Here is a 15039-nt window from a genome sequence, read left to right as displayed (position 1 = left end):
TCTGCTGTTCCTTTGATTCTTAGCTCTTTCTGGGACTGATTATTCAAATTCTGTGAACATGAGCATCCTCAGGATCCCAATGGAAATACTCTCCATAGGAAATCCTAATGGCATCAAGGCATACCTGAGTATTTTCCCTTCTAGATATTATTGACTTATGATGGGATGATTATTGCTTATCTTCCTTTTAATACAGATTTTTCAGAGTCTTGGAAATAATTTCTGTTCTCTTTAAGGCTCACTGTTTATTTTCCCCTGTGTTTGACTGGATTTTTCTTTACATTTTAGCAGCCCACAAGGAAAGTGTGTGCATCAAGCAGATCTTAGCCTGAATTAAACTCCTAATGACTTTGTGAGGAGAGGGAAGTCAGAGCTGTCTGTGGGTGGAATAAGCCTTACTTCTTGGGGAAAAAAGGTGTCACTATTATACTTGAACAAAGTGGGCCATGCTTTGTTATCACTGTAGGAAGATTAAGAAACAGGAAGAGTTGCTGTTTGCTCTTTAGTTTAGGTGGATCCTTATTGAAGTGGATTCCTTAGTTAAGTTTGCTTTTTATTAGCTCCTATCCAATCATTTAGAGTAGTTACAGGCTTCCACGAGCAAGATTTAAGGGAACATTAATGTTCTTTCTTTGCTAAAATGAAAATAAATACTGTTATAAAGCAAAGCATACTTAACACTACTGTATTTTTTTGATTACTTGCATCACCTAGGACAGCCTCTTTCTGGCAGATGTCACAGGATAGTACAAATTCAGTGTAAAGACTGCCTAAACCAGGGCCTCTTCTCTGATAGTGGCTAATTGTTGTTGCTTAGTAAAACATTATAATAGGGTAGAGGTGAACTTACATTTTCTTTTGTATGCTAACAGGCTGCGAATTAAATGCAGAATGTTTTGAATTTCAGAAGAGTTGCTAAGTGCAAAGATAACCCAAGCTAAGGAAATCTCAGGAAGTATCTACTTGAACTAGGAGTGATACAGTGGCATGCTCAGGTTCTCTGGCTTGTGCTCTGACACTTCCCATTATTCTTCAGCTTTTTGATTGCATCTATGGTGGCTGGTGAATGCCGAGTACATATATCATGGGACTTAACTACAGTGCCACCAAGATTTTTTTCTGGAGTGAGAACTCATTTGGAGCCCCACATGTCATATTTTAGGCTTCATTCAACAGCAAAGCTGAATTTCAGTCCTTGCACACTGTTCAGGAATAAACCAAGGGCTGTTTCTGCTTTTCTGGCTTTTCTGACCAGCTGTTCCTACAAGCAGTCATTTTGATGTCTATGATCGAGTCCATTCATTATAGCCTGTTGCAAAACTGAGGTACGTAAGGGTAACTGAGATTTGGTTATACAGTTTTCTTTCCTTTCCTGTCTCTTGCCTTAGGTTGCCAGTCACCAAAACTGTCCTGGTAGAATGGCCAGCATCATAGTTCCAAAACTATATTCTTCCTATGTAGGCACTGAATTTCACTCTATGGAGATTTTTGTTGCCTAAATATATAATCAACTATAATCAACAACAACTAAGAATAGGATTTATGTAGGTCCTTGACTACCATGTCCCCTTGACACTGGCAGATCTTTTTGCCCAGAAGTTACTTTGTCCCTCTACTTTTCTTCCTTCCAGCAGTTTTATTCTATTCAAAAGCAAGCAGTCCCACTGATACACCTTATTTTTTAGAAATGCATTGTGGGGATCCTCTGTCTTGACTCCTCTCATTTAATCATGTAACGAGAGCGTGGAGAAGAGAAAGGTTGGGTTGAAAGTGACCTTAAAGATCATCTAGTTCCAATCCCCCTGCCATGAACAGGGACACCTTGCAGTACACCACATTGCTAAAAACACCATCCATCCTGGTGTTAAATACTCCCAGGGAGGGTGAATCCACAACTTCTCTGGGCAACCTGTTCAAGTGCCTCACAGTAAACAATTTCTTCCTTATATCTAATCTAAACATGCCCTCTTTCAGTTTAAAGCCATTCCTCCTTGCCCATCACCATCTGCCCTTGGCAAAAGTCCCTCTCCAGGTCTTGCAGGCCCTCTTCTGGTCCTTGGAGGATGCTACAAGGTCTCCTTGGAGCTTTCTCTTCTTCAGGCTGAACAACCCCAAGTTTGCTCAGCCTGTCATCATAGGAAAGGTGCTGCAGCCCCCAGTCATCTTCCTGGCCTCCTCTGGACTCACTTTAACAGGTCCATGTCCTTCTTACACTGTGGGCCCCACAGCTGGACACAGAACTCTGGGTGGGGTCTCACGAGAGCAGAGTTGTGATGGTTTTATGAATCTCTTCAAATAAGCAATTTTATCAACAGTCCATGCTCCACTGCAATTCAATGCATTTTGCAAAAAAGGGAAAATAACATTAGTCAAGATTTTTACAGCTTTTGAGGAAGAAAACAATAAAGTAGTCATTACATCTCTAGTATACAGAACCACTTACATCTAGAACAAGAAAATATAAATAGCCTTCTGAGACTGATAATGACTGTCCAGGTGCCTGTAGGAGTTTCTATTTTCTTTATAATTTCACTGTCATATTTGAGTGATATAACTGACAAGGTACAGTTGAGCTAAGTCTCATATTTTTCAGGCTAAACAAAATTCATCAATAATTTTGCAGAGCCATTTCAGAAAGGAAATTTTACTGTGCTTCACAAAGTGCAATAGAGTACTTGACTTAGCAGTACTAGATAGCTCTAGCCACATAAGTACAGAGAAAGAATGAAAAATGTTTTCTCAAGTTATAAGGAGCCAGATTCATAACCATCCGTCACTCGCCTGGGCAAGTTACTGATAGACTCCACAGGAAAATAACAAACAGCATATCCCTGTATCTTGGCTGGTGAAAATGAGATTCTTTCTCTGACTGATGTTAGTGGAGAGGCTTGTAAAAATGCATTTCCAGCTGATTAGTTCAGAAGGTGTCAATCTCATGCAGTTTTATGACCTGCAGACTGTACTCCAGATGTACATTTGCTTTTTATAAACTAACAAAGATGAATGGAGAAATTTGAGCATTTCTTTGGCAGCTGCACCAGATATTGCATGGGGGACCATTCAGATAAATAAAACCCCAAAAATATTCTTTTAACCATCAATACCCCCAGCTTTGACACTGATCCAGTCTTCTGGAGTTAAAACCAACAAGGGAGGTCAGTACTTCAGCTAGGAAAGGGTTTCATATTTTACAAAAATGAGACTAGAAAATCACAAGAGTCACAGCCTATTTGAGGTTGAAAAGGCCTCTGGAAACTATCCAGTCCCCTCCCCTGCTCAAAGCCAGATTAGCTAGAGCAGGTTGCTCAGATATGTACCCAGTTGGGTTTTGAATGTCTCCAAGGATGAAGGCTTCACAACTTCCCTGAGCAACTTGTTGCAGTATCCAGCCACTTTCACAATAAAAAACATTTTTCTGCTGTTTAGACCAAATTGCCTGTGTTTCAGTCTGTGTCCATTGCCTTTTTCCTCTTGCTGGGCACCACAGGAAGGTGCCTTTTTTACACCCTCCCTTCAGGTATGTGCAGGTGTTGATGAGATCCCTCCCAAGTTTTCTCTTCTCCAGGCTCTGCAGTCTCAACTCTCTCAGGCTTTCCATGTAGGAGAGGTGTGTCAAACCCTTAACAGTCTTCATGGCCCTTCACTGAGCTTTCTCTAGTATGTTCATGTCTCTTGTACCAGAAAGCCCAGCCTGCACACAGAGCTGTGTGCTCCTAACACGGCCCAGGATGGTGTTGGCACCTTCTTTGCTGCAAGGGCATGTTGCTCATGTTAATTTTGTGTCCATCAAGACTCCCAGGGTCTTCTCCACAAAGCTGTGTTATGGTGCAGGAGGTTGTTCCTTCTCAGGTGCAGGACTTTGCACTTCTCATGTGGAAACTTCATGTGGTTCCTGTCAGCCCATTTTTCCAGCCTGTCAGTGTCTAGCTGAATGGCAATGTGACCCTCTGGCATATATTCATCCCAGAAAAAATCAGTGCTCTTTCTTGTCTTTGAAAAATGTTTAAAATTTTATATACTTAATGACGCTTTTTTCAGCCCTTTTATTTTCCCTGAACTGATTTCAAAGTCAGGCAAGTTAAATAAGAATTTTAGATGTGCAAAAGAACAGAAATCCCACTCCTTTACTATTTTGCCAGTCCTCTAACTTATCCACATAGCACAGCAATACTTAGAAGAATACCCTTAGAAGATCTCTGTTTACTTGCAGTCTTTCAACATATGATTGAACAAAAATGGATGATATTTTTCCCTTCAGAAAGAAGATTTACTCTAAAGGCAGATTCTTTTGTGAGACAAGCAGTCATGGGTTTCCTCTGAGTGCTGCATTGGTATATTTTTCAGTTCAGTGCAGCAAGCAAGCTCCCTCTCTAATCTAAATGGAATAATAAAATGTTTGAGCTATTTCAGTCTTGCTGTTCTTTTGGGGAAACAATTATCAGCTCTGTGATACCAGATTACATTCATCTAGAAATTTTCTGTAGCTGACATTTCCAGGCTCATTTTCCTTATGACTTTACTTACAGCAAATTAGTAGTTATCAATTTGATCTTGATTTTAGTCTTTGATCAAATTAGATTTCCAGGGATGTGACAGATCTAATGTTCCACATATGGGAATATTTCAGCACATAAGCATAAAAGCACCCATGTGTTTAAATCTTGTTTATACTGGCCAGCATTTCCCATCCGTTTATTCGGAATAAAATCTATATGTTAAATACAGATTTTGTTCTCTCATACGTTTTCATGTAAAAAAGTTGTGGAAATTGCCTTGCCACTAGCAACAAAATCTTCCTGCCAAGGTATAAAGGAATCCACCTTGATACATGTTGTGAAATATTTAAAGCTACTTGCAGCATAGATATTACTAACAGAACTTGAGGAAAACAGCAGAGTGGGAGTTACTTGTTTCTTTTCTCTAGCAAGTCAAATAACCTCACATAAGAGCTAATTAGATCCACCTAAAATGTTTAATATTTATAAGTTAACAGTGTATGCAGAGCCTGAGTGCCTTCATTTTCTGGTTTGTTCAACATGTTTTTAGGAAAGTATTGAATAAATAGGTTCATTTTTACATGATACTGAGTATACTGAATATATTCAGCTTGCATGGATTTCTGTGGGAGTTTAAGAACTCAGTGGAAACAAACTCTCTTTCTTTAATTGAAAGTGAATTCATTAAAATCTTAATTATGAATATTCTTTCATACTACATAATTTTTTTCATCTCCCTGCTGGCTGGCTCATTCCAATGCACAGGGGCAGGAGGAAGAGTTTGTTCATTTGTGTGACTTTCTGCCAACAGATGGGCTAGTTGACTGTATGGATCCTGACTGCTGTTTGCAGAGTTCTTGCCAAAACCAGCCTTATTGTCGTGGACTGCCTGATCCCCAAGATATCATCAGCCAAAGCCAACAGTCGCCATCTCAGCAAGCTGCCAAAGCGTTTTATGACCGGATCAGTTTCCTCATCGGGGCAGACAGCACCCATGTCATACCTGGGGAAAGCCCTTTCAACAAGAGGTGAGCGTGACTCATCTTGTACTCATGAATACAGAAGAAACTGGGGAGTGTGAGTTTCATGTGAGGAGAAGATCTGCTATGACTGCAAATTTCTGGTGTGGATTTTGAGCAAAGACCTTTTCGCTTAATATATCACATTGCTTGTTTTGTCTCATTTCCCGCAAAATTCAATTTACCAGTGCCACTAGGTTACAGAAGGTACTTGCCATGCTTAGTATCTGTATTCTAACAGGGCACTTCATTAATGATTAAATAAATCTTTATTTAACCAGTTGATTTGGGCTAGCACAGTTGGAAATATATCAAAGCAATGAAAACACTTCAGAAGGAAAAGCAAAGCTGCACTTTTTAAACTGAGCTCACTAAATAATATAAATTATGAATTAATGTAATAGAACTGTTAAGTGCACGACAGTATAATTGCATAAACTATTTGACTGGTGCTCTATGAAGCAGTAATGACCTGAAAATAAGCCAGGAAGCAGGTGTCTGGGATCTCACTGAGTGAAAGAAGATGATTTACACTAGAACTACTGCGTTTGCAGTAATTTAACAGCATTAATGTGTTTGGGCACAGCAGTTGATTAAAAGTTGTTGCACCAATGTTCCTTATTGCTCTTTTAAATTTTGTATTTCATAGTCCCTGCAGTTTTACAGACTGCTTTGATACTAATTGAAAAGTACATTTTTCTTTAAGAGTCTGCCAGAAATATGACTTATAGTGAGAACATATAGAGTTTATAAGTTCTTAAAATTCTTCAGTAAATTTCTGGTCTTAGTAACACAGTACAGACAAAATAAACCAAAGTAAAATCAACAATACTGAAACAAAATTATTATCTGCGGATTCTAAGGCATTTGTTTATACAGTGTAAATTATGTGAACTTGTAAAAGGGTTAGAATCTGAGGAATGTTTTCTAAATGATAGTTGATAGCATATGGAGAGGGGTGGATGTGTGTGTGTTCAGTCACTACCTTTTATTCATGCAAAAAGAACAAAAACCCCCAAACTTGTAATTTGATCCTGCGTCTTTTTCATAGTCTTGCATCTGTCATAAGAGGCCAAGTGTTAACTGCTGATGGAACACCACTCATTGGAGTCAATGTTTCCTTCCTGCACTATCCAGAATATGGATATACAATCACTCGCCAGGACGGAATGTAAGTTCCTTTTGAAGCACTTATAAGTCATAAAGACAGCAAGGGTGTTACTGAAGAGCTGCTTGTAAAACTGAGATAATAAAATAACAGGAAAAAAAGACATTAGGAAACTGATTGACAGAAGTTGTACTTTTTTCATTCTTAAAATGTAAAGCACGCTGATTATTATATACTTTAGAAGTAGAAGGACTTGCTTAATTTAAACTCAGCATCCCAAATTCTCTGTTCTCTCCGTGCAGTATAATGTAATGTAATTTAATTGATTTCTCCATTGTTCCCAGTAGAGCCATTCTGCACTCAGAGCAGTACAGTGGAGTGAAGAATCAATCAGTAAAATAGAGGCTGTGGATGGCTTTGGGAATTTGCTGACTAGCTAGCCCTCTTGGGGGTTTTTCCCTAGGTTTGACTTGGTAGCGAATGGTGGTGCCTCTCTGACACTGGTGTTTGAGCGATCACCGTTCCTGACACAGTATCACACAGTATGGATTCCCTGGAATGTCTTTTATGTCATGGATACCCTTGTCATGAAGAAGGAAGAGAATGACATTCCCAGTTGTGATCTAAGTGGATTTGTAAGGCCAAACCCTGTTATCGTGTCATCACCTTTATCCACTTTCTTCAGAATTTCTCCTGAAGATAGTCCCATCATCCCAGAGACACAGGTAAGGTGTGCTTCAAATAAACACAATTTTATCCCAGGCTAGTGTTCAGCAACCAGAATGAAAGCCATGCACTGCTGTTCAAAAATAAGTAATTTTGAGTAAGTGCTAGGAATTTGCATCGTGTGATTAATTTCAGACCAATGTATTTATTCTGTGGGATGATTTTCAAAATTTAATCTGAAAATGGAAAGTAAGAAAGCTGTGTGTGCAACAGGACATTCGTTTGCATAACTTAATTTACAGAATGTGTTTAGCATTCAAGCACTGGCCCATAAAAAGGGTACACTATAGTACATTGGCCTTTTAGGATTGCCCTCTTGTTAGAAGTCACCCCAGAGACTGAAAACAAAAGGTGTTTTTCCACTGTGTCCTAAAGACACACGCAGTTTGAATTATCTGTTTAGTCCTAAAAAATAGCATGACACACAGATTTTTATAAAGTAAAAGAACTCTCTTCAACACTGAGGACAAGCCAGTGAGCTCATGGTCTAATCACCTTCTTCAAAACTTGTAATAATGAAAGTAAGACTTGACATCCAAACCTTGATTTAAATGGAAAAAACTACAGATGAAATGGGAGGTTTTTTAAGTTTTTCCATGATAGGTGTATTAGATTCCTCCATCTCAAATAATAATCACTCATACAATGAATAGTCTCTTGACTCTTAAAGCATTTCAGTTGCATTTTAAGAAGTAGTATATTGTCTTAGTGTTGATTTTCAAACTTTTCCTAGTGAAACAGTCCTCCTTCTGCCTCTTTCTCTCTCTCTTTCTTGCCCCTACTTCCACAATGTCATAATTACATAGAGCACTCTTTTTCACGTTCACTAAGAAATGTCCTTGCCTCTTCAAGAGAAACATAGAAAATGTATTCAAATGTTTTCATGCAGAGCTCTTAAGAAAAGAGCTAAATCATTAAGCAATTCATGGTAGGAGCAGGTTTAAAGGAAAGATGTAAGAAAATTACAACTAAACACTCATACAAATCGAGACTGTGCTAGGAAATTGTTGCTTTTATCCTCAGTATCATTTCTGTGCCTTTGATAGCTGCAAGTCAATTAAAAGAAAGTATTTGCAAAACAGAGTCCACTGAAAAAACAGCTCTGATTTACTTGTTTTGGCAACAGATGATAGCTTCAGTTCCTGAAATTATGGAAAATGGCTTAGCTAGATATAAATCAAGAAAAAAGTTATGATAGAAGAATGTCAGAAAATACCAATTAAAAAAAAAAAAAACCTTCTAGTGTCTAGGTAAACAAGTTATTTCATGAGCAGTGGGACTAATGAGGTCTGGGTTCCTACTAATTCCCACCCACTGCTGTAATTCCATCTGTCTGTCACATCCAGTCCTTCCCCACAGGCTGCATTCAGCCTTTTCTTCTTTCTCATGGGAGTCCCAGATTGACTACTTCTTCCCTACCGGAGCCCTGGTTTTTTACAAACATAAAGGAACTGAATTATCTTTAGAGATTTCTATTGTTACTTAAATTGTGATTGAAATTGTCTACCAGGCTCAAAATTTGTGAGGTGGGAGGTCTGATAGGCAGGACCGTTGGGTCAAGTTCTTTCCCTAGGAAACCAGCTGGAAGGAAGATACTCTCAGTGGATCGTAGGCAGTTGGTGCTGCTGGGTGATTTCTGATGAGGGAAAATGATACTCTTGTTATGTATGCAAAAATCCAGTTTAATACTATGTAAGAAAACATTAAGCAGTGTTTTCTTCTATATTCTTTGCTTATCTCACACATAAATTTCCCACACATAATTTTCTGCTTCAGCAAGTGGGAGCTGCACAACTGTGACTGGCATGTACCCCTTCAGGTCAGGTTCCCCTCAGAAATGCATAATGCTCATCAATCAGTCACCCAAAAAAATCACTCCTCTCATAAAAGATGGGCAGAACCAGGTGCTATTCAAAACTGTATGTTCAGCTCCAGAGGAACTGCTGCTGATCTTTTCTTATAAAAAGGGGCAATGCCAGTTTAAAGTCTGTGAGCCTGGAGGAAAGTACAGAGAAATAAGTCATTCCCCATGTTCTTGCAGTCAGTATTAGGCACCCTGTTCATGTGCTCTGACAGCACTCACTATCACGTACTGCAGGAGAAAATGATGAGCTGCTGTAATCATCATCCCTTGAAGTGCTTCATCATCCCTTGGAGATAATGTTTCCAAGAGTGTACTTAGTGGCTTATGAATCCCAAATTGATCAGAGGGGGAATTAAAGTCTGTGCCAAAGGAGCAGCATGAAAGAAAAAAGGGCAAGCAAGGGGAAAGAACAAACACAGTGGGTAAAGAGGTGATCACAGACCCAACAAATCATTACCCAAGAGGGTTGATAATAACATGTTAACTAAATTTGGACTGCTCAGACGTGATTTTATCTACTATTAATTGTAAGTTACCATGCTTTGCCTAGACTTAAGTAGCTGAGATTAATCGGTGTGGAACAAGGCAATAAACTGCATGCAAATGAGGGAGTTCAGGTTAAGCTGGAGCTGCTTTTATGTATTAGGTAATATTGTTACTCTCTTTTTCCTAATAATTTCCTAAAATATCTGTTTTCCATATATTGCCATGTGGTCTGGCAGAAGCCCATGTGAGTCACAGTGAGCAATTCTGAAACTGAGTATTTGAGGGTTTCCCTCTCCTAAACTTCTATTATCCACTGTTCCATGTGCTTCCAAGATGCCTTCTGCAGGTCCTGAGCCTCTTGTTTCCATCACTTCAAGTGTATGAGAGAATGAAACTTGGATGTTTTCCTTCAAATTATATATTCAAGGTTCTTCTCCTCAGACTCTCTCCCACTACTGTCAGTAATGCAGCAGAAGTTGGCAAAATTTATTTACCCAGAGGAATTTGGGATAAAATATGAGCCTCATTGACTTAATAAAAGTAATTATTGGTAGTTTCAGGGTGACTAGATTTTCAGCAAAAAAATTAACCTATTTTAACATTTAAACTAACAACATAATAGGATATCTAAAAATCTTAGTATGCTATGGATGCTGCACCCTAGTTTCATCTACCTAAAATCTTCAGTATGTCAGGTTCATACGGATAAAAAAATGGAGTTTATTTGTAGAACCGAATATCTCCATTTATATATCTCCTTCTTTTCCAGCACATTTTATGCTTTTCTTCTCTTTTGCTTTCTGTTTGACACTTTATACATACCTTTTTCTTTATTCTGTTATAGATACATTTTTATATTTCTACATGTATGTGGCTTTTTCCTACCCCTTTTCTCTGTAGTACCCAAACCATGTTTTAAGTCTAGAAAAACCAAGTATTTTTACCCTTTTTATTTCTCCTTGATTTAAATGCTAATTTAAGAGCCTCAATTGTAGGGGAATGCTTTTTTTAAAAGGAAAACATTTTTTCTGTCTTGAAATGAGCAGTTTCAGCTTCTACTTAAAGTATAATTTTGGTACTTCTTAATCTCAGTCTTTATGTAATAGCAGCAGTTGCTAGTATCTAAAAATGCCATCTTTACCCCTCTCAAACCTAGATCATGTTACATTTTAATGCAGCAGCTCAGCTGTTATTTCTCAGCAAACAACCTTTTTCTGACACTAGGACTAAAGTTTGCACTAATTTGTGAAATTTGTCCTCAAATCCTCTATTGAATTTATTCAATTTGCCAAAAAAGAAAAAAATCACAGCAAAGCAGCAGGCCTTTCTCCCCCTAACTGAATTACTTATTCAGTGTTCTGAATACCATCAGAGCATGTCAGTTGAATGATATCATATTTTGGAGCAGGAAAGCATTCTAGAGCCTGGACAGCTTTAGTCCTGCTGGCCTTGAGAGACAAGGAGCTTTGCACAATTTCTGTGATTCAGACACCAGCCCAAACTTTGAGGACAACAAACCCTGTGAAAGTTGAGGTGACCCTTATCTCAGTCCCCTAAGTTAAATATTTCACAGCTGTCCTTAGGAGAAGCTTGATCATCAGTAAGTAAAATGTCAGCCATTAAAATTTGGTGGTTGGGCAATAACTCAGTCCCCTTAGGGTATCAGCCTTTCTGAAGGTAGTTTGATACTCAGTCTGGAAAAGGTGAGGTACAGACAGCTTGGTTGTGTTGGTGATTCCTGATGTGACTTTTATTCCCGGTGACTTTCCCGATTGCTTTACAATTGATGTGTTGTCATGGCTCCCATAGGAGCTCTCTGCTGTGCCTGATGACTTAACCTTCTTGGATGAACATGAAACTGTTTAATTCTCTTTGTAATGCTTGATTCTGGGAGAGAGATTGAGTTGCATAACCTTACCTATACATTTCTAAAGTTCTCTAGAAAATAAGTTACTACAGGGGATATTTTATGGAAAAAAGGAAGTTTTAAGTCAGATTTCCAGCAGGCATTTGAGGCTTCTGCAGAAACTAATAATAGGGGTTTAGGTTTTCTTTTAAACCTCGCTGAGAACTGCATGAGTGTCCTAGTTTCTAATTTGATAGTAATCCAAATACACAGTGGAATTTCTTGAAAATTGAAACTTCAAGGTGTCCTCTTTATTGCCTGTTATCTCAGCCAAGAGGACTGGAAGACCACCTAGGTGTTTAACACTGCTCTTCCACAGTTTCAGTTGTAAAAGAAGCAATGGTCATAACAGGAGACCACTGAAGTCCATTAAATTGTGTCCTATTACAAGCATATTATTTCTTTTTCTCCTCTTGCTTACAGAGACCTCCATCTGTTAGACTAGCTTTTATATGCAGTATATGAGAGTCCTGCTGGTGTCTTGAGGAGGAATTTGTCTTTTGTTCCTGGGTGGTTTGTGCTTTTCCTTCAAAGTCTCAGAAAAGGAATGTGCTCACAATCACTTAACTCTCTAGAGAGAGGAGGTTTTGTTCATGTAGAAAAGATTTGCCTGTTCTCTGGATTAGACAGTCTGTATATTGAGCTGAGGGAAAACAGACTAGATTTGCAGAGAATTGAGGCCACACTCACCTCCTTCAAGGTGACTACCTGTCATTTCTTTTCAGCCTGGTTCTTGGTGGGGAACAAAGAAATATTCAAAGAATAAGAATTAATAATTCAAAAATAATAATTGTATTGTATCTTCCAATTCATACTTTATTTCCTACAGCTCTATTATAGTCTTACTGGCGAACAACAGTTTTATGTCTACATGTGTGAGATATAAATAATTATAATGCCAGACAGTGAGTCAAAATAGTATTTCTGAAATGTTGTTCCTGTTATTGGGAAGGAAGTAGATATAATTAATTCTGTATAAACCTTTCTGTAGATCCAACAAAAATGCTAATATAGAGGATGGTGTAGCATGTGTTGTCCTTCTTGAGCATCAACCACATTACTTCACTCTATTCAACACAGTCAATTTTTTAGAAGCAGTGTCCAAGGATTTCTCTGGCATAGAGAGCTAGCAGCACTTGTTTAGTAGCCAGGTTTTGATCCCACTGAAGTCTTAAGCCTAGTATTTGTGACAGTGTTCTTCCTGAAGTCTGCTTTCCACTAATACTAAATACTGTTTGGTCTTCAAGACCAGGAGACAGAAAAGTAAAATAAACCTTTCTTAATTTACTTCCCAAGAGTGTTCCTGTAACACCGCTAAGGTTCTGGTCTCGTGCTTCAGCATCCTTTGAACTCTTCACTAAAGAAACATTACCTGTACAAGTGTGTCTAGATGCATTTTTCTTCTTCTTTTGTTTGTTTCAATAAGCTAAGATACCTGGTAGCTATTCACTCCAAGTGCTGGCTGCAGTGTATATTCAGACTGAGGCATAGAACAATATAGGCTGCTTTTATCCACATTACACAGAAACATTTCACATCCATCCATCACCCACAAAAGCTTCTCAGCTCGGAGGAAATGACAAGGTAGAGGAGGGGAGGAACCTTTTAAAAATAAAATTGACTCATTCCACCTCTCAGAAATGTGAAAGTGATAAGCTGATATCTGAGTACTGAATATTGATCAGAAAATATGGAAAAACTTCCCCTGAGGCATCTACTTATCTGTCTTCAAAATAAATGGAAGAATGATCTAGTTTAAAGTATTTACAATCCACTGATAATGCAAATAATAAAATACCTGGGAGTTCTTCCTGCTTCTACAGGAGAAATTAGACATCCCAACCGAAATATCAGGCTCTGCTCTCCTTAGAGTCTCTTCTGCCTTTATTAGACATGCCTTTATTAGTTGGGACATGGGTGGCAGCACAATAAGGGGCAATTTTCACTTAGTTGAAATATGCTTTTTTGCCTCTTCAGGAAAAATCAGTTGGGAATGTTTTCTCATGCCTCCTTTGCCCCCATAAAAATAAAGGTGATCATTTTGAAATGCTTGAGCAGAAAGTAACAACTAAGCAGCTTCAGTATAATGAAGAATTTAGACTTGACTTTTTCGAAAAAGTGTGAAACATTGTTATTTATTTATGGGTTTTTTAACCATGAAGGCCAAATGCAGATGATATTTCCTAATGGATTGTCATGTAATATGTTAGGCAGCCTTTTATGATAGCTGCATTGTTTTGTTTAATTTCCAAATAATTTAAATACTGTATTTTTCTTTTAACGATGCACAGGTACTTCATGAAGAAACAACAATACCAGGGACTGATTTGAAGTTATCATACTTGAGCTCCAGGGCTGCAGGATATAAATCTGTACTGAAGATTACTATGACCCAATCTGTTATACCATTTAATTTAATGAAGGTTCATCTTATGGTGGCAGTGGTGGGAAGACTTTTCCAAAAATGGTTCCCTGCATCCCCAAATCTAGCATACACCTTCATATGGGATAAAACTGATGCATACAATCAGAGGGTCTACGGATTATCTGAAGCTGTTGGTATGTGTTACAGAGGATTTTGCACTTCTAGTGTTGTTTTGAACATAGGGAAGCACACCTCAAATGCTTGTATCCACTAAGTAGGAAGTGTTTTGCAGAAAAAAATTACATCAGTGGATATTAAAAAGTATTGAAAAATAACCCTAATCTAAGCTTTGAATTATGAGAAAAAAATTTCCTTCAGGAGGAAAAAAAAAATTTAATTTGCATGAAAAGTGACGTTTTTAACTTCTATTCCTTCCCATTAAGTAGCTCTCAGCCTAATAATAATGGTGTTTAGTCTGCACACTGTGTGTACTTTAAGTAAAGCACAATAGCAGTATGACTTACATCACAAAATGGATTTCCTCTATAACTGTCTTAATTCTCTTAATAACTAAAATATTTTAATAACCTAAGATTCTGGTTAGTATTTTCAACATGTCTAAGAAGCCATAGGAATTCTCATGTGTCCTAGGAGAGCAAAACAATGTGTGTAGTTTAAGGAAATCCCATTCTTTAAACTCTTCTTCAGAATGAGATCCTGTATTTAATGAGGACATGTGCTGTTATTTCAGTGTCTGTAGGTTACGAGTATGAGTCTTGCTTGGATCTGACTCTCTGGGAAAAGCGGACTGCCATTTTGCAGGGTTATGAACTAGATGCCTCCAACATGGGTGGTTGGACATTGGATAAGCATCATGTATTGGATGTTCAGAATGGTAAGGAGTTAATTTTCTTCTTGCTAGTTTTACTGCTCCACTGTCCTGCACTTCAGGTCTCTCATTCAAACTTTTTGCTATTTGCTCTATTACTTTTAAAAAAGGAAATTATAGAACATTTTGCAAATGGTAGATGCTTTGTACTTCCTGGCTCCCCAGGGAAGTGGTCACATC

General features: G+C 38.1%; 1 protein-coding gene across 1 annotated transcript in view; it reads left to right on the top strand.

Moving 5' to 3' along the window:
• Nucleotides 1-15039, top strand: part of TENM3 (teneurin transmembrane protein 3) — a 666217-nt gene that overhangs the window by 603138 nt on the left and 48040 nt on the right. The window contains exons 21-25 of the mRNA XM_053940099.1: nucleotides 5308-5524; nucleotides 6567-6686; nucleotides 7087-7348; nucleotides 13897-14164; nucleotides 14722-14865. Of these exons, the coding sequence (XP_053796074.1) occupies nucleotides 5308-5524; nucleotides 6567-6686; nucleotides 7087-7348; nucleotides 13897-14164; nucleotides 14722-14865 (1011 nt within the window). The remainder of the gene's footprint in view (nucleotides 1-5307; nucleotides 5525-6566; nucleotides 6687-7086; nucleotides 7349-13896; nucleotides 14165-14721; nucleotides 14866-15039) is intronic.

The sequence above is a fragment of the Vidua chalybeata genome, chromosome 4 (genome assembly GCF_026979565.1).
Source record: "Vidua chalybeata isolate OUT-0048 chromosome 4, bVidCha1 merged haplotype, whole genome shotgun sequence".
Lineage (NCBI taxonomy): Eukaryota > Metazoa > Chordata > Aves > Passeriformes > Viduidae > Vidua > Vidua chalybeata.
This window is presented reverse-complemented; position numbering and strand designations above follow the sequence as displayed.